Genomic DNA, 27433 nt, shown 5'->3' with positions numbered 1-27433 from the left:
TTAATAGGCATCGGGGCAGATTGTGCTGATAAAAAAGGGCCGATTTAAAACTTCAGTGCGACTTGCAAATACTTCTGTAATAGAAGTCAATGCAAGTTGCCTGATGTCTTCCGTGGAGCTACTTGTTTCTCCTATCTGGACAGCCTGCCAAGTCTGAGAAAAGAAGCAGAGATACAATGTTCATACTTATGAATGGACTGAACTGTGTGCAGGAGTTCTCAGTTTAACCATTTAAAAAGACTAAATCTTTTCTAACACTTATTGCTTACAAGTAAAAATCCTATATTTTCTACTAGAAAAGCATTATTTTATATATATATATATATATATATATATATATATATATATATATATATATATATATATATATATATATATATATATATATATATATTTTAGCAGAGACCCTAGGGAAAAAAATAGTGGTTGTTGCAATATTTTATGTCACACGGCGGCATTTGCGCAGCGGTCTTTCAAACGCAATTTTTTTTTGGGGGAAAAAACATACTAATGAATAAAAAAAATAAAATAAAATAGTAAAGTTAGCCCATTTTTTTTCATCCAAAAGTTTGATTAACTGTTTTTGTGTATTAATATTTAAGATGTATTTTTTTTTAATCTAAATTATACATACAAGTGAACTGATTGGAGGTTTGTTTTGTTTAATAAATGTAAGAAATTTTCTGTATCACTTATTACTTAAAGCTGCCTCCACACTGGAGCGGGCAGGCGTTGACGGTAAAACGCTGCTAGTTTTAGCGACGCTTTACTGGCGCTATTTGGCTGCTAGCGGGGCGCTTATAACCCAGCTAGCGGCCGATGAAGGGGTTAAATGCGCCCGTGTAGCGCCGCTGCTGAAGCACTTTGGCACCGGTGCCCATTCATTTTAATGGGCAGGAGTGGTGGAGGAACGGTATACACCGCTCGTAAGATGCTGCTTGCAGGACTTTTTTTTTTTTAACATCCTGCCAGCGCATCGCCTCAGTGTGAAAGCACTTTCACACTGAGACTGCAGAGGAGCCATTTCGTAGGCACTTTACAGGCGCTATTTTTAGCCCAAAAGAGCCTGAAAAACACCCCAGTGTAAAAGGGGTCTAACTGTTAGATTTTCTGAGATGAAGGGAAAGAAAAAAAAAAAAAAAAAAAATCTGCATCATAACCCAAAAATAAAATAATATATAAATATTAAAAAAAACCCTATTGGTCGACCTCTACCCAGCACCCCTTACACTTTAGTTCCCTTCTTCTCGCAGAGCATGCCGGAGGCCCGAACAAGATAGAGTAATAGAGTAGGTGCGTGGACCGTGGAAAGCACTAGGCACAGAGGAGGAGAAAGGTAAATCCTCCTCCACATTGCAAGCTGAGGTTGCCTTGGGCTCCCTCTACATTAGGGCAGGAAGTCACGGCCGTGATATCACTGGTTGCAGCTCTAGCAACCAGTGGCCAGTACAGCATTAGCCAGGGGGTGGAGGCGGGACCAGCACTACGGCCGGGTTCCTGAACGGAAGCGGTTCTCAGTCTAGTCTATTTGCGCTGGCCAAGCCCCAACCCCCCCCCCCCTGCCTAAAGACAGACAATGAAACCAATTTTTTTTTTTATTAGAATACTGCCATATTCATTTTTTTCCTCCACTTCAAGGTAAAACATCAATTAAAGCTGAACTATGGGATAAGCATGTGTGTGTATAATTTAAATATATATATATATATTTATTTTTATTTTTTTTATTAAATCTTTTCACGTGACAACACTGAAGAAATTACACTTTGCTGTAAAGTAGTGAGTGTACAGCTTGTATAAACAGTGTAAATTTGCTGTCCCCTCAAAATAACACACACAGCCATTAATGTCTAAACCGCTGGCAACAAGAGTGAATACACCCCTAAGTGAAAATGTCCAAATTGGGCCCAATTAGCCATTTTCCCTCCCTGGTATCATGTGACTCAGTGTTACAAGGTCTCAGGTGTTCAGCATGGCACCTCATGGCAAAGAACTCTGAGGATCTGAAAAAAATAATTGTGCTACATAAAGATGGCCTATGCTATAAGAAGATTGCCAAGACCCTGAAACTGAGCTGCAGCACAGTGGCCAAGACCATACAGCGGTTTAACAGGACAGGTTCCACTCAGAACAGGCCTCGCCATGGTCGACCAAAGTTGTTGAGTGCACGTGCTCAGTGTCAAATCCAGAGGTTGTCGTTGGGAAATAGACGTATGAGTGCTGCCAGCATTGCTGCAGAGGTTGAAGGGATGGGGGGGGTGGGGGGGTGGGGGGTGGGGGGGTCAGCCTGTCAGTGCTCAGACCATACGCCGCACACTGCATCAAATTGGTCTGCTTGGCTGTTGTCCCAGAAGGAATCCTCTTTTAAAGATGATGCACAAGAAAGCCTGCAGTTTGCTGAAGACAAGCAGACCAAGGACATGGATTACTGTAACCATGTCTTGTGGTCTGATGAGACCAAGATAAACTTATTTGGTTCAGATGGTGTCAAGCGTGTGTGGCGGCAACCAGGTGAAGAGTACAAAGATAAGTGTGTCTTGCCTACAGTCAAGCATGGTGGTGGGAGTGTCATGGTCTGGGGCTGCCGGCACTGGAGAGCTACAGTTTATTGAGGAAACCATGAATGTCAACATGTACTATGACATACTGAAGCAGAACATGATCCTCTTCCCTTCAGAGACTCGGCCACAGGGTAGTATTCCAACATGATAACACCCCCGACCACACCTCCAAGACAACCACTGCCTTGCTAAAGAAGCTGAGGGTAAAGGTGATGTACTGGCCAAGCACATCTCCAGACCTAAACCCTATTGAGCATCCGCAAAAGGAAGGTGGAGGAGCGCGAGGTCTCTAACATCCACCAGCTCCGTAATGTTGTCATGGAGGAGTAGAAGAGGACTCCAGTGGAAACCTGTGAAGCTCTGGTAAACTCCATGCCCAAGAGGGTTAAGGCATGCTGGAAAATTATGGTGGCCACACAAAATATTGACACTTTGGGTCCAATTTGGAAATTTCCACTTAGGGGTGTACTCAATAAATTATATTATATATTACAATTCCTCCAGATCTGTGCAATATTCCAGTGTTAAACTATGCCTTTGTGCAGAAGCTTTCTGTCAGACCGGTCTCTGCTACGCTATCCCCTTGCAAGGTAACTGTCCTGTGTCTGCCCCTCCTGTATTTTTCTTTCTGTATTTTACTTACTCTGAGCTGCAAAGCTTTTGCCATGCTTCATGATAGCGCACAGGCTCCTCCTGAAGAGTGTTCGGCTCCAAATCAGCAGAGTCTATATACTGTCAAATGATGTGTCAAAACACAAAAATCAGTTTGTTTTTTTTTTTACACAAAACACCTACAGCCAACAAAATTACACTGAAGAAAAGGACTAGTGGACAACAGATACATGTTAGAACAATTTTACTCAAAATATACATTAGATTATCAAAAGTATTGGGACGCCTGCCTTTACATGAACTTTAATGGCATCCCAGTCAGTAATTCATGCCAAAGGTGTTCTATCGGATTGAGGTCAGGCCAGTCAAGCTCCTCCACCCCAAACTCGCTAATCCATGTCTTTATAGACCTTGCTTTGTGCACTGGTCCAAATTATTTGGTGATGGGGGGGTGTTATGGTGTGGGGTTGTTTTTCCGGTGTTGGTCTTGGCCCCTTAGTTCCAGTGAGGGGGAACTCTTCATGGCATCAGCATACCAAGACATTTTGGACAATTTCATGCTCTCAACTTTGTGGGAACAGTTTGAGGCTAGCCCCTTCCTGTTCCAACATGACTGCGCACCAATGCACAAAGCAAGTTCCAAAAAGAAATGGATGAGCGAGTTTGGGGTGGAGGAACTTGACTGGCCTCAACCCAAAAGAACACCTTTGGGATGAATAGGAACGGAGACTGCAAGCCAGGCCTTCTTGTCCACATCAGTGCCTGACCTCACAAATGTGATTCTGGAAGAATGATCACACATTCGCAAAGACACTCCTAAACCTTGTGGACAGCCTTCCTGGAAGAGTTGAAGCTGTTATAGCTGCAAAGGGTGGGCCAACTCAATATTAAACCCTACAGACTAAGACGCCATTAAAGTTCATGTGCATGTAAAGGAAGGTGTCCCAATATGTATGTAATCCAAACAAATGTGCTACCGGCGCAAAATTAAAAATATACTAGTTTGCTGCAATCATGTAAGCCTACACAAAAATGGTAGAGTATCAATATAATATAAAAGCGGACTGCGTTAACTTCTGTGTATGAAACCACTGCTGAAATATGCAAAAATAGGATATCTATCCCATGTAGCGTGCTTTTCTGCATCAATTAATATTGTGTCAAAAATATACTGTCCACTTAGTGTTTACTAGTGACAAAATAATATTCCAAAAAACTGTTTAAAGTGCTAAAAAATATAAAATATGACAAATGTTAAAAAATGTGCAATATGCCAATATTACTTTGTGACTATCAAATATCAACATGCATATATACTACATGCTGCAAAAACACTACAGCCCACTAGATGTCCTCAGTGGGTAATTACTTCTGTGCAATAACATTAGGTGCTACCAAAAGCTATTTAAAAAATTATTAATACTAAACAATGTGCCATTACTAACAAAATATTACATATCAACATGCATATGTACTGCATAGTGCAAAAAATATATAAATATATGACCTTGACATTTGCAGAAACACCACAGTACACTGTATGTCCTCAGCGAGTGATCACTTCTGTGCAACGACATTCCTTTTAAGTATATTGTGCTCCTAATTCACCACTTATTGTGACTTCACCACCACCTCATGCAATGGCCACTCACCAGATGTAATAAGAATAAACGCCTTTGGTTCATTAAGGATAACCAATCCGTTTGTGATGGTGTGGGGTTGTTTTTCCGGTATTGGTCTTGGCCCCTTAGTTCCAGTGAGGGGGAACTCTTCATGGCATTAGCATACCAAGACATTTTGGACAATTTCATGCTCTCAACTTTGTGGGAACAGTTTGAGGATAGCCCGTTCCCGTTCCAACATGACTGCGCACCAATGCACATAGCAAGGTCCATAAAGAAATGGATGAGCGAGTTTGGGGTGGAGGAACTTGACTGGCCTCAACACGAGAGAGCACCTTTGGGATGAATAAGAGCGGAGACTGCAAGCCAGGCCTTTTTGTCCACATCAGTGCCTGACCTTACAAATGTGCTTCTGGAAGAATGCTTAAACATTCCCAAAGACACTCCTAAACCTTGTGGACAGCCTTCCTGGAAGAGTTGAAGCGGTTATAGCTGCAAAGGGTGGGTCAACGCAATATTGAACCCTACGGACTAAAACGCCATTAAAGTTCATGTGCATGTAAAGGCAGGTGTCCCAATACTTTTGGTAATGTAGTGTATAATCTACCCATCTATCTATGTTCCTCCAGATGATTCCACGTGAGGGGTACCGTAACTAGTAGAGGTGGAGCCTGGTGATGGAACTTTGTTGCAATAAGAGAGAGCATTTTGATGAATTTTGTACCAAAATGCTTTTAAACTTTTTGATAAATGTGAGTTGAATACTAGCTGGGGTGGTAAGATTCTTAATCCCTTGGATACTGCACTATTGGAGGCAATTTGTTTTTTTTTTACGTATCTGTGGAATTACCGGAAGCCAATGTGGATTCAAGTTTGAAGCAGCATGGTGGAAGGAATCTACATCTGATATAGATTACTACCTCTCTTTTGAAAGTCCAACAGAGATTGCTAAGGACCAGTGAGGATTATTCCTTAGGAGAGTTGCACTGTATGCAAGGCGTGTTTTGACCCCTTGCAGGGTCTTTCATGGAGGTGAGCGAGCATTGCATGAGGTGGCAGGAGCACTATGGATATGGAGGTTGTTTGAAGCAAAAAAAATGTCACATCTTCCAGCAAGACAGTGGAAGAAATATCACTTATAAATAATGATTATTGGAAATTTTTTTTTAGAGCACTTATATCGTCCACAATTTTCTGATTTTCATATTATATTATTTTGTTTTATTATTTATGCAGCGCTGTCTCATTTATAAACTTTATATCTTGTTTTTTGTGGGAGCACAGAGGTGACAACAGCAACAACCCTATGTTAGTTTTTTTAGTATAGTAGCGCGCAACTACCTTACTTATAATTTGTACCCGGCTATGGGTACTTCTCCCAGGGGTATGCTGAACAATCAGCACAAGACTGGCTATCCAGTCCCACACTCTTTGGGTAACATATAAACTCAGAAGTTTACTACATTTTCAGCAAGTCCAGAATTGCAAAAAATAGGATTTTTAAAGCAGCTTACCTGTAAAATCCTTTTCTTTCAAAGGACATCACGGGACACAGAGCCACAGTAATTACTGATGGGTTATATAGGTATCACTGGTGATTGGACACTGGCACACCCTATCAGGAAGTTCAACCCCCTATAAAATCCCTCCCCCTTGCAGGGATACCTCAGTTTTGTAGCCAAGCAATATAGTGTATTAGAAGAGGGGCGGGACCTCTGTGTCCCGTGATGTCCTTCGAAAGAAAAGGATTTTACAGGTAAGCTGTTTTAAAAATCCTATTTTCTTTCTCGAACATCACGGGACACAGAGCCACAGTAATTACTGATGGGATGTCCCAGAGCAATGCTACCTGAGGGGGGGGAAACCACGACCAAGTAGGGTGCAATCAGACCTGAGGACCCTGTACCGCTGCCTGCAGCACACTACGCCCAAAGGCGATATCCTCATGCCTTCTCACATCCACCTGATAGAATCTGGTGAATGTATGAACTGAAGACCAGGTTGCGGCCTTGCAGATTTGAGCCATAGAGGCCCGGTGATGCACTGCCCAAGAAGCACCAATAGCCCTTGTGGAATGTGCCCTGATCTGAAACGGAGGAATCTTCTTTTTCAAACTGTAAGCTTGAATGATCAACTGTCGAATCCATTTAGAAATGGTAGCTTTTGACGCTGCCTGTCCTCTATTGGGACCCTCTGGCAGCACAAACAAAACATCCGTCTTGCGGATCTGAGTAGTTGCCCCTAGATAGGCCTTAACTGCTCTTACTACATCCAACGAATGTAGAGATCTCTCTTCCGGAGAACAGGGATCTGGAAAAAAGGAAGGTAGAACAATGTCTTGGTTTAAATGAAAATCAGAAACCACCTTCGGTAAAAAACTAGGATGAGGGTGTAGTACCACTCTATCCTTGTGTATAATCAAATAAGGCTCCTTACAGGAAAGAGCTGCTAATTCTGATACTCTTCTAGCAGAAGAGATGGCCACCAGAAAAATTAATTTCCTTGTCAACAAGACCAAAGGAATCTGACTTATTGGTTCAAAAGGCTGTTTCTGTAACACAGCCAGGACCAAATTCAAGTCCCAGGGGTTTAGGGGCGCTTTAACCGGAGGATTAAGACGCATCACCCCCTGCATAAAGTTTCGGACCAAAGAATGCGAAGCAAGTGGCCGCTGAAATAATACTGATAAAGCAGAAACCTGGCCCTTGATGGTACTCAAGGCCAGCTTCATCTCTAATCCCATCTGTAGAAAATCAAGGATTCTATCTATGACATATTTCCTGGGATGCCAACCTCTGGATTCACACCAGGTTATATAAGCCTTCCAGACTCTATGATAAATCATCCTGGAAGCTGGCTTCCTTGCATTAATAAAGGTAGATATGACAGGACCTGAGAGCCCACGACTCTTCAGAACGTGGGTCTCAATAGCCAAACTGTCAAATTTAGCGTTTGTAAGGCAGGATGGAACACTGGACCCTGAGATAACAGGTCTGGGCGTACCGGTAGGGTCCACGGGGAACCCACCGTCATCCTTACTATTTCTGCATACCAAGTCCTTCTGGGCCAAGCGGGGGCCACCAGAAGTACCGACTTCCTTTCCTGCCTGATCCTGCGAAGGAGTCGTGGTAGTAGCAGAATAGGCGGGAATGCGTAAATCAGTGAGAACCGATGCCACGGAATCACCAACGCATCCGTCCCGCATGCAAGAGGATCTTTTGTCCTTGCCACAAATCTGTCTATCTTTTTGTTGAATCGGGATGCAAAGAGATCTACATCTGGAACCCCCCATCTTTGGCATATGGCCCAAAAGACGTCGGGATGCAGAGACCATTCCCCTGGAAGTAACTGCTGGCGACTTAGATAGTCCGCCTGCCAATTCTCTATTCCCGGGATGAAAACTGCCGATATGCATGGCACATGCATCTCTGCCCAGACTAAGATCTGGTTCACCTCTTTTTGAGCAGCTCGGCTCCGGGTGCCTCACTGATGATTGACATAAGCCACTGCTGTGGCATTGTCGGACTGGATCCTGACCGGACAACCCTGTAGCCTGATAGTCCAGGCTTTTAGAGCTAGATGTATCGCCCGGATCTCCAGAATGTTGATGGGTAAGGTCCTCTCTGTCTTGGACCATACCCCTTGGACCGCAGCCTGTTCCAGAACTGCTCCCCAACCTGACAGACTGGCATCTGTTGTTACCACCGTCCAGGTAACCGGTAGAAAGGATTTCCCCTTCTGCAGGTTTTCGGGTATGAGCCACCAATTGAGGCTCTGACGCACCGCATGCGACAGGTGCATCGGAAAGTCTAATGCCTGAACCTTCTTGTTCCAGGTCGACAGAATACTGTGTTGCAGCATTCTTGAGTGAAACTGAGCATAGGGAACTGCTTCGAATGAAGACACCATCTTCCCTAGTAGCCTCATACAAAGGCGGACTGAGGGACCCTTCTTGGTCCTTACTGTCAGAATCAGCTCTCTCAAAGCAGTGATCTTTGCCTGGGGTAGAAATATTTTCTCCTGGCTTGTATCTATAATCAGACCTAAATACTCCAGTCTTCTTACTGGTTTTAGGAAAGACTTTTCTAAGTTGAGGATCCAACCCAGGTGTTCTAGATACCTGACCGTGGTCCTCAAGTTTCCATTCAAAGAGGCTACCGACCGGTCTATCAAGAGCAGGTCGTCTAGGTATGCTATGACAGCTATACCCTGAGCCCTTAATCTGGCCAGAGGAGGAGCCAAGATCTTTGTGAACACTCGAGGTGCAGTGGCTATCCCAAAAGGCAGAGCCACAAACTGGAAATGGCGCTCTCCTACCTCGAAGCGCAGAAACTTCTGATGAGCAGGAAAAATGGGCACATGCAGATATGCATCTCTGATGTCTATTGATGCCAGAAATTCTCCTCCCTGCAGGGTGGGAACTACTGTTCGAATTGATTCCATGCGGAAGGATTGAATCCTTAGGAATCGGTTCAGATCCCTTAAGTCCAAAATGGGCCTGACATCCCCAAAAGTCGCTCTAACGCTAGAAGGAGTGACTGCTTCTTCTCTGGGTCTCTGGGAACATTTGATCTGAGGAACCGAGGAGAAGGGAATTCCTGAAACTCCAGCTTGTACCCTAAGGTTACCGTGGAGACTACCCATCTGTCCTGGAAGTCCTTGTGCCAGAGCTCTGAGAACTGTCGCAGTCTTCCCCCCACTCGAGTGAGCGGGGGCGCCCCCTCATGCAGAGGTCTTAGTGTTTTGCCTAGTAGGCTTCTTTCCCCAGGACTTCTTTTGTCCCTGGGGTTGACTCTTGTCTCTGGACCCCGATGGAGGCGGCCGTCGAGACTGCCTGGAGGCTGAAGCCCCCGGTGCTGGGGAAAGAGTCCGTTTGAAAGAGGGACGCTTACTCTTCTTCTTGACAGGTAAGAGAGTGCTTTTCCCACAAGAGATTCTCTTGATATAGTTATCCAAGTCCTCTCCAAACAACCTTGCACCACGAAATGGAAACCCAGCCAGTAGCTTCTTACATGGTGCTTCGGCTGACCAATTTTTCAACCATAGGATTCTACGTATATGCACCAACCCCAGTGAAAGAGGGGAGGTTTGCACGATAGAATCTCTAATGGCGTCAACCACAAAGCATAAGGCCGCTGGAAGGTTAGCAAACCCCTGGGCCTGCTGTTCAGGTAATACTTTGATGACCTGCTTAACATGGTCTCTTAAGTATTGACAGACTCCAATCGCTGCTACTGCAGGTTGGGCCACTGATCCTGCTAAGGAGAAAACATCCTTCAATAGGGATTCCATCCTTTTATCTACAGGATCCCTGAGCATCTGAGCATTGTCTACAGGACAAGTCAAGCTATTATTTACGGAGGAAATGGCGGCATCAATAGCCGGTATTCCCCACATTTTAATAAACTTTTCTTCCATCGGATAAAGTGTTGAAAACTTTCTCGGCGGAAAAAAACGTTTGTCTGGGTGATCCCACTCAGAATAAATAAGCTTTTCAAGTTAAGTATGAACAGGAAAAACATGTGCTGCTTGGAAAGGTTTCAGTGACCCCAAAGCAGAAGAGGATTCTTTAGCAGTTTCAGGTATGGGCAACTTAAATGTGGAGCGGACCAATCCAGTGAGGATCTGCACTAAGACTTTCTCCTCTTGGGAAGTCGCAGAGGGTCCCTCTCCACCTGAATCCTCCGAAGAGGAATCATCCATCCCGTCTCGATCCTCTGAAAGGGATTCATCTCCTTTATCCCAGAGCTCCTCTGTCTGAGGGTCTTGGGGAACAGAGGAAAGCCTAGTGCGTTTTCTTCCACTGAGTGAAGACGTAATCACGGCCATTAATCTTTCCTCTAGACCATTAATGGTTGAGGAAAAAACCTCTTGTGTAATATATACAGGGGCTGAAGTGCCAGAAGCAGGTGTAGCCCCTGACCCCGATGGCTCTCCCTGGCTAGCCGTCCCTGGCCCATCTTTAGGGGGGGAGGATGCTGCCGACAGGGGGCCCTCAGAACCTGAACGAGATCCCCTAGTGTCTCTGGTTCCTGGGGTGCTTGAACCTCTTCTACCCATAGTGCAAAGCAACAAGGTGTGAGGTATACAAATGAACACTGCCCGCTGAGCGATGTAGTCTGGCTAAAAGCCTTGCTACCCAATGCTCAGTCTGGTGTTACTTCAGTAAATGCTGCCTAGGAGAATGCCTGTGTCCCACCTTACATGCGACCGTCAGCTCTGTGTCTCTCAGAAGGCTGAGTGCACCTGTACAGAGTGCCTTTAATAGCCTGCAGCTGGCCTGAGTGGGAGTCTAAACACTCTGTGCTGACATCCCGCCCCCTCCTCTACCGCCCCCCCCCTCGAGTTTTGAAAAAAACGAGCGCTTCCCGCACTGCCGACTCTCCTGTCATGCTTCTGGAGAAAAGGCTGGGGATGGGGGGGGGGGAAGGAGGGAGACTGGTAACAAGATCTGCCTGAACGGCTATCTTCAGAGATGGTGGCCATTAGGCCGCAGAGCCCGGGTGGTATAACCACTTTCTAGACCCCTGTGGCCCCTCTCTAGCCTGGGGGGAACATTCAAACATGAGAAATCCCCCTTTCCACCTTACCTGCTTGCAGCCTGCTTTGAGATGCTGGGACATAATCAGCACTGAACACCTGAGACAGTCAGTCAGCATGTGTAGGTTTGTGCTCTTGGCAGCCCCCGGTGGTCACAATAGGCATAGCATGCATTTACCTTAAAGGAGAAAAGCCACTAGAACTCAAAAATTCTGTGGAATCTCCTCTTACCTTATCCAGCCGCAGGGTGCTGTTTACACAGACCCAATCTTCACCTCTCACGGTGGGCTCCGTTTGAAAAAAACGTCAGAGACTGGGGCCCCCATCAGTAGGGGGATCCAACAGTTCTGGGACCGTAAAAGCACCTCGTCAGAAATTAGGAAGTTTAAAGCCATTTTCTGATCTGCGGGGTCCAGCTCTCTAAAAAGAGAAGCATTACGGGTAAAACCTCGTTTCTTCGGACACGAGGCCCGGGTACCATTCAATTCGGCCATGAAAAGACACTTTGAATGGATCCGGTTTGCCTGGCTTGCCCCAGTATAGGATCTTAGGATATTCCCTTTGGAGCTCAGCACAGGACATCTTTACACGTCCATCACCTAAGACACTGGCGTAAAAACTGAGGTATCTCTGCAAGGGGGAGGGATTATATAGGGGGTTGAACTTCCTAATAGGGTGTGCCAGTGTACAATCACCAGTGATACCCTATATAACCCATCAGTAATTACTGTGGCTCTGTGTCCCGTGATGTTCGAGAAAGAAAACCTGATTTGTTAGCATCCCAGGAAGCTGTTCTAATAAAATGCAGTCCAAATAAGCACGCTCACCTTAAAAAGTAGAGGAAAGCTACCAATTGAAAAACAGTTCATCTTCCCTCTGAAATGTTAATCAATAGCAGGAGGTGTACAGATAAACTTTAGGGAAAAAGTCTAAAGCACTTATGGATGAAAACCATAAATCAGCATCATGACACTACTGTTGTCCAATGAGCAGGGAGATACTCTAGAAGTAGTAGAACTAGGAGTAGGAAAGATGGATTTCCCTGGCTAAACAGGATATAACCACTAACACTGCCATTACAGAACAAATCTTTTGGCAGCTAAAATTATAATAAAATGATAAAGTATATTTAGACTTTTGACTGGAGCTCCACTTTGAGTTGTTTAACCGCATGCCAACCAGCCGCCGCAGTTGTACTGCGGCAACATGGCTCGGCTGTGCGAACCGCCGTCATGTTACGTCGGTAAGATAGACAGCCACTAGGGGCTCACGCCCCATGCTCGTCCATGGAGCCAATGCGAGTGCTCGGCGGTTACGATCACCGCCTGGCTCCCGCGATCGCTCGGGCCACACCTAGAACCGGGATCTGTGTGTGTAAACAGTTTCCGGTTCTCTCAGGGGAGAACAGACAGATTGTCTGTTCATACAGAGTATGAACAGCGATTTGTTATCTCCCCTGCACAGTCACATCCCCCCTTCAGTTAGAACACACAACAGGACACACTTAACGCCTTCACTGCCCCCTAGTGGTTAACCCCTTCACTGCCAGTGACATTTTTACAGTAATCAATGCAATTTTATAGCACTGATCGCTGTAAAAATGACAATGGTCCCAAAAATGTGTCAAAATTGTCCGACGTGTCCACATATGGCAACTCATTTGGTCTCAAGCCACCAAAAGCTCTATGTGTACGCTATATAAAGAGAACCAATACAAGATTTTGTTCCATTGGTATAGGACCCCTGACTTGCTCCACTCCATGTATCCATTGACTGACCCTCGCTGCTGGCGGTGCCATAAGGATAGGGGAACGCTTTACCACATTTACTGGACATGCCCCCTGATTGTACCATATTGGGAGTTGGTGCACTCCCTCCTGGAGGCCATCCTTGGTCCGGGGATGCCTTTCGACCCGAAGGTTTTCGTACTAGGTCTCCCACCAATCTCCCTCTCTAAAAGATCCAAAAAACTTCTATCACATATATTAACAGCCGCACGTTGTCTGGTGGCATTAAAATGGAAACAGAGGGAACCACCTTCGATGTCGGAACTGCACTTTAGGATCAGGGAGGTCAAAAGGATGGAATATCTCACGGCCTCCTTAAACGACAAACTTGAAAAACATAACCAAGTATGGGAACTATGGGTCCTCTTTGAAAACCCCATAACTTAATCTGCCATGTGACGGCCTCGGGAGGCTTGGTCTTTCCCTCTGGTGGGGGGGTACTGGGCTCCTGGGGTGGGGTACGATCCCACTGCCATCATCCTCTTTTCCTACTTTCCCTACCCAACTCTACTTATCCCACCCTGGACTTTCCACTAACCCCCCTTCTTCTCAATTCTTCTCATTAATTTCTATTCCTACACTTTTCTCTATTAATTCTTATTTTTTTTTTTTTTTTTCTTTTCCTTCTTCTGTTAAGATGTACAAGGTATACAATCAGTGGTATAAATCTAGAGTCAGTCCACCTGTTATAATTTTTCTCCCTTTTATCTAACATTCAGACAAGATATGTACAATAACTCTAACTCCATGTTACGAATGTTATTGGAGCTGGGCTCTTCTATGGACATGACTATGGCACCTTATTATGTATCACCTTGTACTTTAATTTTCTATATGTGTTCTATTATGAAAAACTTAATAAAAATTGTCAATTTTCAAAAAAAAAAAAAAAAATTGTCCGACGTGTCCGCCCTTATTTTGAAGACGCTATAACTTTTGCGCAAACCAATGAATATACACTTACTGCGATTTTTTTTTTTTTACCAAAAATATGTAGAAGAATACATATCGGCCTAAACTGAGGAAAAAAAAATGTTTTTTTATATATATTTCTGGGGAATATTTATTATAGTAAAAAATATGGCTTTTTTTCAAAATTGTCGCTTTTTTTTGTTTGTAGCACAAAAAATAAAATCCGCAGAGGTAATAAAATACCACCAAAAGAAAGCTCTATTTGTGGGGAAAAAAAAGAACGTAAATTTTGTTTGGGAGCCAAGTCGCACGACTGCGCAATTGTCAGTTAAAGCGACACATAGCCGAATCACAAAAAAGTGCTCTGGTCTTTGGCCAGCCAAATGGTCCGGGGCTGAAGTGGTTAAATTTGGTTTCTACAAAACATGCAATATTTACATAGAAAAAAAATATATATAAAAAAAGTAAACAAAATTATGTAAACAAGATAATAAACTATACATTTACTACCAACAGAAGACCATTTACCTTGATCTCTAAGCGGTGGTTTATAGCCAGTGCAGAATGCTCTAATGCTTTGATAACTGATGCATAGGAATCTGAAAATTTGATATACTTTCCCACAAGAGCAATGCTACAAGATTCCAGTAAGCGGTCATATCTAGATAAAAAAGAAATAATAATGAAAGGTCAGCTCAGGCATTGGTAGGTTTACAAGGTTGTCAAGTACACCTTCTCTAGAACTCTTCCTTTTACTGACAAGACCAGCTATCTGGACAGTCACACTGTGGTTGCACTCAACCCTCAATTTGCAGGTACGGTCTTTCATGATTATATTAATTTCTAAAGTCTGCCCTAAGCTATGCTTAGTTTCAAACGTGCAGCAGAATGGTTTATAGAGTAAATACTCTTGAACAGTGATAATACAAGCTGGTGTTTTTTTCACCTGTCTGACATCTCTTTCCACTTCATTAACATTCTGCGGGGCTGACGACCGATTGGAAGATCCAAACGTTGGCGAAAATAGTCAACCACCCCCTGCTCCTCTAGTAAGAGAGGGACTTTGTATATAGATGACACGTCATGTACACAGATCACCTGGACAAAAAATGAGTGATATTCTGAATTATTTTACACCATCATAGAGCAGAGACTTCAGATATGAAATATTTTAAATACATAAATGTTTAAAGCGTTTGTAAACCCAACATTTCATATTCCTGATATGTGCCTGCTGTACCATGTACTTGTTTGAAAAAGTATTATGTTCTCTTTGTATTGTTTCCTTTGAGTGAAATACCTGGTGCTCCTGCTAGTCCCTCTGCTTTCCAAATAAGAACTGACCACACTAATCAGAAGAAATCACTGTGTGGTCAGTTCTCTAGCTGTGCCAGGAACTCAGTCTGCTCTCCTCCAATGATCAGACTTGTTCTGACACACCCCTCCTGCACAGCCTTTCACTGGAAAATATCAGGGTGCTGTTAATTCTACCCTTTTTATTTCTTATTTCTATGCTAAACTGAATGGGTTGTGAGGGTTTACAATTACTTTAACCACTTGCCGCCCGCCATATAGCAATATGACGTCAGCAAAGTGGTTGCGATATCCTGACCGGACGTCGCCAGGATATCAAGCCACTGCGCGCCCGGGGCGCGCATCGTGGCGATCGTTGTCGCAGTGTGCCAGTCCGACAGAGACTCTTTACCACGCGATCAGCCGTGTCCAATCACGGCTGATCACAATGTAAACAGGAAGAGCCGTTGATCGGCTTTTCCTCACTCACGTCTGTCAGATGCGAGTAGAGGAGAGATGATCGGCTGCTCTTCTGACAGGGGGAGGGTCTGTGCTGATTGATTATCCCAGAGTGGATCAAATACCAAAAGAAAGCTCTATTTTTGGGAACAAAATGATAAAAATTTAGTTTGGGTACAGTGTAGCATGACAGCGCAATTGTCAAAATGCGACAGCACTGAAAGCTGAAAATTGGTCTGGGCAGGAAGGTGTATAAGTGCCCTGTATTGAAGTGGTTAACAAGAAAAATAGGAATTATCTGGAGTTCACTAAAGGAAAACAGGGCTCTCCCCCTTTACGTTTCTGCTCTTGGTACCGCTTTACTACAAAAATTGAGGTGTCCTGGGTAAAGGGGGAGTTATACAGGGGCTGACTTACACTTTCGCCATTTGCCAGCGTCCAATATTCCTGTAGATGGCACTATGACCTGACTGTTTCCAGTGTCCCTCAATAGATGGGAAAAATAAAAAGGATTTTATTGTAAGTACAAAAATCATTTTTGTACTTCTCATCCATTTAGGGATACAGTAATTCAGGAACTGTCATGCCATCCAAAAGACCACAAACGAGTTTGATGGGAATCACCAGAAGGATCCAAGAATCAATCTGCAACATCCATCCCAACATCTATAAGTGTCATGGGCCTGAGAGAAAAATTCTGTGGAGTCTGCCCAGCTCTGACCACAAGCCATGACCTAAGAGGCAAGAGATAGTATCTCTGCAGAATCGCAAAGATCATTCAGAGGGGGGAAGCCATCTTAGGGACCTTACTTAAGATATTGCAGTTCTACCACAGGAGGAGGATTTGCTCCCATCTGAACAGGTCTCTTGAAATCCTCTGGCCATACTTTATTCTCAGCAGAGGATACTTTCAGTAGGACATGCATGTGTGGCCCAGGGCTCTCCAGCAATGATATTCACTCGACAGGTTGGATCTAAAGTGCACCTAGGTGCTTTAACCTCATTTCTCAGTGCAAGGCTTAATGATTAAGGAGAGCCAGTTTCCAAGGCTTTGACCATATGGGTGACAATGTGCAACTAATAGGGACCAAGCTACATCTCCACATGGTGTTGAATGGAGTCCAAAGTAGCTCAAGCGGCTAATGTGAAGGAAACCATTTGTTTCATGGAACCAGTGGGAACCCCTGGAAATGGAGGCATCCCAGACACAGAGAAGAAAGTACACCAAACCATGCCAGGAGCTACCTGGTCTACAGAGAGAGACCTGTTGGCCTGCTCAGAACCTAAATCAGGGACCGGGGGGCACCTTGAGGGTAGTTATCCCAAATGCATTACGCAATGGGGAGTGCCTGATAACAAGGGTTCTGGGGTACGCTAAAGGAAGAAGTCCTTTTTAGCAAGGTATTAAGCTGAACCGTCTCACCCACTGGTAACAAGTACAGTGAGGGAAAAAAGTATTTGATCCCCTGCTGATTTTGTATGTTTGCCCACTGACAAAGAAAAGATCAGTCTATAATTTTAATTGTAGGTTTATTTTAACAGTGAGAGACATAACAAAAATATCCAGAAAAACGCATTTCAAAAAAGTTATGAATTGATTTGTGAAATAGGTATTTGACCCCTTTTGCAAAACATGATTTAGTACTTGGTGGCAAAACCCTTGTTGGCAATCACAGAGGTCAGACATTTCTTGTAGTTGGCCACCAGGTTTGCATACATCAAGAGGGATTTTGTCCCACTCCTCTTTGCAAATCCTCTCCAAGTTATTAAGGTTTAGAGGCTGATGTTTGGCAACTCGAACCCTCAGCTTCTGCTATATATTTTCTATGGGATTAAGGTCTGGCGACTGGCTAGGCCACTCCAGGACCTTAATGTGCTTCTACTTGATCCACTCCTTTGTTGCCTTGGCCGTGTGTTTTGATGTGACATGGCTCCGTCCATCGTCCCTTTGATGTGCTGAAGTTGTCCTGTCCCCTTAGCAGAAACACACCCCAAAGCATAATGTTTCCACCTCCATGTTTGACGGTGGGGATGGTGTTCTTGGGGTCATAGGCAGCATTCCTCCCCCTTTCAAACACGGCGAGTTGATGCCAAAGAGCTTGATTTTGGTTTTATCTGACCACAACACTTTCACCCAGTTCTCCTCTGAATCGTTCAGATGTTCAATAGCAAACTTCAGACAAGCCTGTACATGTACTTTCTTGAGCAAGGGGACCTTGCGGGCAGTGCAGGATTTCAGTCCTTTACAGCGTAGTGTGTTACCAATTGTTTTCTTGGTGACCATAGTCCCAGCTGCCTTGAGATCATTAACAAAATTCACCTGTGTAGTTCTGGGTTGATTCCTCACCGTTCTCATGATCATTGAAACTCCACAAGGTGAAATCTTGCATGGAGCTCCAGACCAAGGGAGATTGACAGTTATTTTGTGTTTCTTCCATTAGCGAATAATCGCACCAACTGTTGTCACCCTCTCACCAAGCTGCTTAACGATGGTCTTGTAGCCCATTTCAGCCTTGTGTAGGTCTACTATCCTTGGACAGCTTTTTTGGTCTTGGCTAAGGATGGGCTCAGGCACGTTTGCAGCTCCACATGCCCGAGCCCGCCAGGAAGAGCTGTACTGTGCAGCCGCGGATCAGGAAATGTCTCACTGCCTGTGATTTAGCGTTGCGCAATGTAAGCTTCCTGGCGGGCTTGGGCATGTGGAGCTGCAAACACGCCTGAGCCCATCCTTAGTCTTGGCCATGATGGAGATTGGAATCTGATCAACTGATTCTGTGGACAGGTGTCCTTATACAGGTAAAAAGCTGAGATTAGGAGCACTCCCCTTTAAGAGGGTGCTCCTAATCCCAGCTCGTTACTTGTATAGAAGACACCTGGGAGCCAGAAATCTTGCTGATTGATAGGGGATCAAATACTTATTTTACTCATTAAAATGCAAATTAAAGTTATAACTTTTTTGAAATGCGTTTTTCTGGATTGTTTTGTTGTTCTGTCTCTCACTGTTAAAATAAACCTACCTAAAATTAGACTGATCATTTCTTTGTCAGTGGGCAAACGTACAAAATCAGCAGGGGATCAAATACTTTTTTCCTTCACTGTAGTTGCCAACATTGCAACCAGTGGAGCCTGATCATGCGGGTGTTAGGCCCTTCACAACATGTAAATTTCTAGGAACCATAAAACCAACTTCACAGGAGGCTGTTTGAGTATCCCACATTAACCACATGCCGACCAGCCGCTGCAGTTGTACTGCGGCAGAATGGCACGGCTGGGCGAAACAACGTTATGCAACGTCGCTTCACCCTGTGGCCAGTAGGGGGCACACACGTGCCGCCAGAGGCGTCCCGCAAGTCGATGCGAGTGCCTGGCGGTCTCGTTTACCGCCGGACTCCCGCGATCGCCACTGAGACACGGAGAACCAGGATCTGTGTGTATAAAACACACAGTTTCCGGTTCTCTGAGGGGAGAACAGACGATCTTTTATCTTCCCTGCACAGTCCCCATCCCCCTTCAGTTAGAACACAAACTAGGACACACTTAATCCTTTCACTGCCAGTGACATTTTTACAGTAATCAATGCATTTTTAATCACACTAATCGCTGTATTAATGCCAATGGTCCCAAAAATGTGTCAAAATTGTCCGACGTGTCCACCATAATGTCAGTCATGATAAAAAAAAAAAAAAAAAAAAAAGACGCAGATCGACGCCATTACTAGTAAAATAGTAAAAATGCTATAAATCTAGCCTCTATTTTGTAGACATTATAATTTTTGCGCAAACCGATCAATATACACTTACTGCGATTTGTTTTTACCAAAAATATGTAGAAGAATACATATCGGCCTAAACTGAGGAAAAAAAGTGTTCTTTTTATATATTTTTGGGTGATTATTACAGCAAAAAATAATGCGTTTTTTTCTAAATTGTCGTTTTTGTTTATAGCGCAAAAAATAAAAACAGCAGAGGTGATCAAATACCAACAAAAGAAAGCTCTATTTCTGGGAAAGAAGGACGTCAATTTTGTTTGGGTTCAACGTCGCACAACCGAGCAATTGTCAGTTAAAGCAACGCAATGCCAAATCGCAGAAAGTGTTCTGGTCAGGAAGGGGGTAAAATCTTCCGGGGCTGAAGCGGTTAAGGAAAGGCCACTTGATTGCACAAAAGAGCGGATGCTCCAAAAAGTGACTGGATTGGCTGAGCAACACCACAATCCAGAAATGTACCCAGAAAGAGGGCAGCCAGAGCTGGACAAGGTCGATCCTGCAGGTCAGAAAGCCCCTTTGGGTACCAAAAATGTTCCACAAGAGACTTATGATCCAAAAGGTAGGGGCTCGTCCTGAGGAAGGGATTGAATCAAGAGGTCTAGGTGTGGGGGGAACCCAGAGAAACTGAGAAGGTCCACATTTCTGCGCAGAAGCACAGAGACAATAAGGAAAAAACAACAGGGGCATCTGAGCCAAGGGGATAGCTTGTGGGCAAAAACGAGGGGCTCTTTGCACCTGAGTGTTGGACAGACAAACTCTCCAAGGACCCACCAGGATGCACAATCAGTCCCCACCTGTAGAAGTGGGGGCACACCTTTATTTAGAAAAATTGGTAGAAACGTTAGATGACCTCTGAGTTCAAACTCTGCGGGCTGAGTGGGAATTAAGCTCTGAGGTCATCTTCTGCAAAAGTAGATTGGCTTTGCCAACCTTTCCCTAGACCTCCTACCTTGACCTCCCGTGGCATGCTCTGACCTCCCGTGGCATTACTAATTACTGTTCCAGCACAGGACTGTAAAAGAAACATTCCTTTGAAGGTCAAGCGAGTCAAATGCTCCTTAGGAGTGTCAGCCACTTTCCAGCAGCACAATCAGAGTGCGTTGCAAAACTGTACAGACATCAGACCTATGTGGAAACTAAGCTTGGATCTTGTAACAAGCCATCATAATTGAAGCATAAGGCTCCAGACATTTGTTGTATATGTTTAAACTTGTGGTACGCTGATGGTGGAGAGGATCCCTTTTGAGCAACCTAACCCAATCTGATACAGGTTGGCATGATAAAGTCACTGCCAGCGTAGGACGGAGGGCATAACCAGCCAGTTCAAACAGGTACTTGAATTCTAGGTATCCGTTTATAGAATACTCAAAAGGTAAGCAAACCTACCTGTGCAGTGGTACGCCTGCTGAAGTGGATCCACAATAGGAACAGACCACCATAGAATGAATTTCCTTCCACGGAGAAAAGTTCTAACGTACGCTCAGATAGGGTCCGAGACCTATCAGGGTGCTTCAAGTCCACAAAGAGAAATACCCAGCATGCAAGGGGAAGGTCTTTGAGCAATAGAAGCTCTAAAAACAAAAAAAGGTTGGGTGCAGCAGGCCAATCCTCCAAATGCAGACTACTATGCATTTGGAGGATGCATAGAAGACTTTAATATCACTAAGTTTCTTTGGAACAGTATTCCTTTCTGACTGGGCTTTAACGTAATTTACTATGATAAGATACCCCACAGTAAAGTTCATTTGACTAGATCTTATAGTTTGATACTAGCACATACTGAGTTCCAGCAGTTTCATATGGTGTAGCCTATATACCTGGCAGCATTACACCACTTCTCCAAGAGAAGACATGCACTACATTGCATAAAGAGGCTTTTATCAGTGAACAATGGAGAGCCTGTCACCTTCCATGTCTGAAAGGAGTTAGGCTGATATACTCTATGGATAAAAAGCTAATCATGTGTGAGTAGCATGTGTTTCTATCTTGAAAGTTCACTAATGGAGAAACGTTGTGGAATTATGCTTGGACTCTATTAAGGCATTTATAAAGATGGCATACTTTTTAATCTTTGTATTGGTAATAGAATCAGGTATACAGACATTAGAAAAACTAACCTGCTGTGGTTCCACGTGGCAGAACATGGATATCTTTTCCTTTACAGAGGTATCCAAAGGTGTAGTACACCTACATACAACCTGCAGGAAAGATTAGTAATAAAGCAAAAAGCAAGTTACAATTTAATTCCTTAATAAGTGCAGGGAACAACAAGCAAAAAAAAAAAAAAAAAAAAAAAAAAAAAAAAAGGCAAAAATGTCACCACATACTAGATCTGGAGAGAGACCCAATCCTCGAAGCTCCCTGACACTGTTCTGAGTGGGCTTTGTTTTCTGTTCTCCCGTAGCACTGGGCTGCAAACACAATAGGAATTATTCACTTAGAATGTATGATTGCTAGCTGGTGTCCTACGCAGTAGTTAAAAGACAGCTTAATTTATCAACAATGAAAGTCATTAAAGAATTGTCATTATAAAGTTATTTACATTGTTCTGCGTGCAAAGAGACAGAATACATGTAGTACTTTGTCCCATGTAGCTAGGTGCTTAAAGTCTAGTTAAGAAGTCTAACCTGCCCCCCTCACTATAAATCTGACAATATCTAGGAAAAAAAAAAAAAAAAAAAACAGAGATCCATCATAATGGCTACCTGTCTCGGCTCAAAGCACTAGTAAGCTGTAGAAATAACAGGGCTCCTCCCCCCCCCAGCAGGAATGCAGAGAAACGCAGTTCCAGCACCTGTAAAAAATGTATATAGTGCAAAGGTGTGCTGGGGGGTCCATTGAAGCTGCTTGGGGGGGGGGGGGGGGGGGGGTATTCTATTGGTGGGGGACGAGGTCTTATGCTGCTGGAGGGTCTATTGTTGCTGGGGAGTGCTACTGTTGCTGGCTGCAGGGGATTTTACTGCTTTTATCGTTCTTAAAATCCATACAAATTACTTAGTTCTACAACTTAATACTAGATACAAAATGATACATGGCTCTTTTTTCTCAAAAAGCTGCGGTACTAGAAGGTGGATAGGGGGTGGAATCAAGGGACAGTACTTACAGGTGGGTAGGGGGAGGAGACAAGAGGTTACTCAGGGAACAGGGGATCCATGCAGCTATTCTCTGAAAAAAGCCCCGTAGAAACACAGAAACCCCTCCTCTCCCCTCTGCATTCCTCTTGTCTCGGGGATGTGCTCTGAACTAAAACATAAGATGCATCTGTCTTCTCCTAGCTGTTGTCAGATTAGTCACAGGGGAGGGGAGCAGGTGAGGCTCCACAACTAGACACAGGAAGCATCTAGTGCCATGGCACAAAGTACTAAATGTATTCAGTCCAATTAAGGGGGCAGAGGAATGTAAAAAAAAAAAATATGATAGTTCTTTTAAGCATACCTAAATCCTAAAAATGAACTTCTCTTATCTGGTCCATTTGAATCTATTACATTCTAGTATAGTGCTATTAAACCCAAAACCAACAACAAAATCCTTAGCTGTGGTGGTTGCATTTGTTATCCGTTTTAGGGCCAGTTCACACCACATGCAGTCCAGTGCAGTTTTTTTCTGCATCAAAAACACATGAAAGTAGGTTAAATGGATTTCAATAGGGTTCCGACACTAGTATTGGTGCCAATACCGAGTATGTGTACTTGTACTCAGGCAAATAATCCGATGCTTTATCCAATACCTGGACAGTCCGAAGATGATCGGTGGAGCAGCTTCGCCTCCTCTCCCCTCTGCGGCTTCCAGATGCTTTATTGAAATCTATACAGGGGGAAATCAGTGCTTTTAACTCTCCCCACCGCCGCACCGATCACCCCTGACTGTCTCTATATACTCCTCCGGCCCCCCCTCCGTGTGCTTCACTCCCCCAGTCCCCCCCCCCCCCTTCGTGTGCGCCACTCCTTTGGTCTAAACTATCTTTACGATGCTTCAGTTTATGAATAGTTTATGAATAGAGAGCAGCCGCTGTCTCCTGTCAGCTAAGGCTACTGTGAATGGGACTAGGAAATCTATCCTCAGTCCCTTACTGTGTCTCGAAAAAGAGATGTCAGGGGTCTATTAAGACCCCTGATATCTCACCAAAGCCCCCCAACAGGGCTGATTAAAAAAATATAAAAAATAAAGAATTGTAATAAATATATATTTAAAAAATGTTAAAGTTGTAAAAATAATAAAAAATAAAACACCGACACCGTCCATCTCCCCCCACAAAAAAACATTGTAAAAAAAAATAAATAAAAATAATACTGATACAGTCCACGCGTCAGTGCTGCATATTAGTGCCACTGTCACGTGACATTAAAAAAAAAAAAGTATCGGTATCGGCCAGTACTTGAAAAAAAGTATCGGTACTTGTACTCAGTCTTAAAAAAGTAGTATCGGTGCAACCCTAGTTTTCAATAGCATAGTTCACAACAGTGCTTGCAGTTCCAGTAAAAAAAAAAAAAAAAAAAAAAAAGTAGAACATGCTGCATTTTTCCTGCACTGGACTGTACTGGAATGCTGTAAAACGCATCAAAAAGGCACTGGAACACCTGTCCTTATTTAACATTAAGAGAAAAAAAAAGGTAAGGGAGAAAAAAAATGCACTGAACGGCTTCAAAAACACGCATGCAGAAAAACATCTGGACTGCGTTTCTATGGTATGAACTGGCCCTTTTTTCACCTAGTGATATGGTCAGTAACACATTTCATTCTTAGGGCCAGTTCACACCATTGGTCCCCAGATGAAGTCACAAGCCGTGACGTAACGCGAAGGGAGTGGCCGTGGACAGACGTAAACCGGAAGTCACGTGAGGAGGCGCTCTAGACGCCACTCTATTTGCTTGTTTTTATTCATGTAAGAGTACACCTTGAAGCCCTTAATAAATTCACCTTTATTTACCTAACATACTACACTATCGGAGGCTTTCTTCTTTCCTCTTTTACCACCGAGCCATTTGTGCCTCGGTGGTATACATTGTGACAGGCAAGTGAGCTGTATTGGGAGCAGAGAGGAAATTGTCAAAGCCACGTTGAATGTACGAGGACTACCTGGGCTTCACTTTGACGCTGTACACTGATCTACAATCTGATGCCAATAAGCAATGCTTGTTTTAACACACATCAAGGTGAGAGTTCTGAGAGACTGATGCTAACAGGAGATCATCTATAAGGACATTCATGAACTTTGGCCAGCCCATTATATTATCCACTAAGTCACTTTATGCAGTGTTTACTGCTTGAATTGGGCCCTTTACCTAGTTATCACCGATTTTTCACTCATATTGCACAGATAGAGAGCACCTTTACATTTATTTATCCCTTATCATATTGGTTTTATTGTGATGTCATTTATTGCTATGCACTTTATATACGTTTAAGTCACTTCATTATGTGTGAATAGATTTGACTGCGCGAGATCACTTTTATTTATTATTATTTTATATTGGTGTGGTGTGAACACTTTTAGATTTTGCTGCTATCTTTAGAGAGATCTCACATTTTTAACTCTGTGGACACTTACTGTATTTACTCAATAGTAGCGCGAAGGACACTTCCACTTTTATTTCAGTTCACACCATAGAAATGTAGCCCAGATGCCTTCCAGATACTTTTCTGCATAAGCGTTTTTGGTGCAATCCAGTGCATCCCCCCCCCTTTTTTTCTTAACCTTAAGAACATGTGTGTTTTTGATGCTTTTAACAGCATTCCAGTACAGTCAACTGCAGAAAACATGCAACAAGTCCTACTTTTTTTTCTGGTACTGGAACGCACTGGAACTGCAAGCATTGGTGTGAACTATGCCAAGGAAAACCATAACACCTGCTTTCCATGTGTTTTTGATGCATAAAAAAACAAACAAAATAAAAAAACAAAAACAAATAAAAGTCAAACTTACCTCCTTTTAGGATAAAGGTTTTACATAAAGAAATATAAGCTGGGCATTGTGAGCACCCTGCCAAAGGTTAAAGGTTTTGTTTTAAACACTGACTGTCACTTTGGCTGGACAGTTTAGTCTGGTAAAGTTTAAAAAATACTGGCAAGATTAACAGGTGAAAGAGACTTTAAAAAGGAAACTAATGTAGCCACTATACCCAATAACTGGTAAAATTGCAATATATCAGATGTTCATCTTTGGGTTTATTACCACTTTAAATATACCATTGAAAGGGTTTGTGTGTTTGAGAAGTTAAAAAAAAAAAAATCCTGTTGATCTTAATGGAAATCTTGTGAGCGGATAACTTCTTATGCTGTTATCACTGACAATGTTCTTCATTAGCTTTGAGGATTACAGAACCACGTCCATCTACAATATTGGCAACAGGAGAGGGTTTGGGTTCTGTTGCCCTATCGTATGTCTGTCATCCTGACACAGTATGGTAAGTTAGCACTGTCATTGTAGGACTGAATTGTATTACTAGCAGAATCACCAGGAAAGAAAAAAACCTGAGAAAAGGCAGCAAATGCAGCCACATCTAAAGACTGCTAAACTGTAATATATTACCATTTTGTTTTTGGGTTTAAGCAAAAATGCAACGTTGTACTATAGTTAGTGCCCTGCAAGCTGTACAATCTAAAGCTATGTACACATGATAGGATTTTCTGACAACAAAACCGTGCATTTTGTTCCCGAAGGATGTTGGCTCAAACTTGTCTTGCATACACACAGTCACACAAATGTTGTCGGAAATTCCGAACGTCAAGAACGCGGTGACGTACAACACGTACGACGAGCAGAGAAAAATTAAGTTCAATAGCCAGTACGGCTCTTCTGCTTGATTCCAAGCATGCATGGACTTTTGTGCGTCGGAATTGTGTACACACGCTCAGAATTTTCGACAAGCAGTGTTGTCGGAAAATTTGAGAACCTGCTCTCAAACATTTGTTGGTGGAAATTCCGACAACAAATGTTCTATGGAGCATACACACGATCAGACTTTCTGACAACAAGCTCACATCCAACAATTGTTGTCAGAAAATCCTATCGTGTGTACGGCCCTTTAATATATGTCAGATAAGAAAGAAAAAAAAGCCAACTGGTTATGCTTCACATTGACCACCACATTTGTGACACAGGATATGCTTTCACAAATAGCGGATCATTTCGCTTTTATACACAGGAAAAACGTATCAAAAAAGGATAACCTGAAAAGAAAGGCAGAAATGTGTGCTGATGGAAGGTTATGTAACAGGCTATGAAATTAACATCCTGACTAGGGAATACATATATACCTCATTAGCCAGACATTCTTACCTGAGGTACAAGACTGACATGGATATTGCAGAAATTCTCTCTTTTAGCTTTAAACTGGAACTGGCGGAAAGCTTCCACAAATGGCATGCTCTCAATATCTCCCACTGTTCCCCCTAGCTGCAAACAAAGTTTATTAGTCAAGTAGGAAAACATTAATTTCAAAGAAAATACACGCAACTCTCCTCCAACTGTGATAAGAATACTAAGGGGGAGATTTACTAAAACTGGTGCAAAGCTTATTTTAATTTAACAAGCTAAAATTAGAAGCCGATTGGTTACTATGCACAGTTGCACCAGTTTTAGTAAATCTCCCCTATGCAAAGCAGTGAAGCTACAGCTGCAGAATGGCTGTTATTGATAGCAAACTTGGGTAGATCATATAGCTAGATTGCTAAAATTATCCATCAAATGTGACTACAGTTCTTGGTCTGAAGGCACTTGGGATTTGCAGATGATGTCCAAGGAAGAAAGATTAGAGGAAATAAACGCCAAGACATTTTCCAGATAGCCTTGGCTCCTTGGCTTCTGTGACAGTAGTTTTAGAGCAGCCTGTACCAAAAAACAAGGTAAGGGCTCAAATACTTGTCTTTAAAGCATTTATC

General features: G+C 43.3%; 1 protein-coding gene across 1 annotated transcript in view; it reads right to left on the bottom strand.

The window, feature by feature from the left end:
* Nucleotides 1-27433, bottom strand: part of CTPS1 (CTP synthase 1) — a 60243-nt gene that overhangs the window by 19075 nt on the left and 13735 nt on the right. Inside the window, exons 5-10 of the mRNA XM_073616216.1 lie at nt 26832-26948; nt 21880-21963; nt 21670-21750; nt 14981-15132; nt 14563-14695; nt 3205-3293 (exon numbers count right to left, since the gene is read on the bottom strand). Of these exons, the coding sequence (XP_073472317.1) occupies nt 3205-3293; nt 14563-14695; nt 14981-15132; nt 21670-21750; nt 21880-21963; nt 26832-26948 (656 nt within the window). The remainder of the gene's footprint in view (nt 1-3204; nt 3294-14562; nt 14696-14980; nt 15133-21669; nt 21751-21879; nt 21964-26831; nt 26949-27433) is intronic.

The sequence above is a fragment of the Aquarana catesbeiana genome, linkage group LG02 (genome assembly GCF_042186555.1).
Source record: "Aquarana catesbeiana isolate 2022-GZ linkage group LG02, ASM4218655v1, whole genome shotgun sequence".
Taxonomy (NCBI): Eukaryota; Metazoa; Chordata; class Amphibia; order Anura; family Ranidae; genus Aquarana; species Aquarana catesbeiana.
The sequence above is the reverse complement of the archived record's forward strand: the minus strand, read 5'-3'. Positions and strand labels throughout refer to the sequence as shown.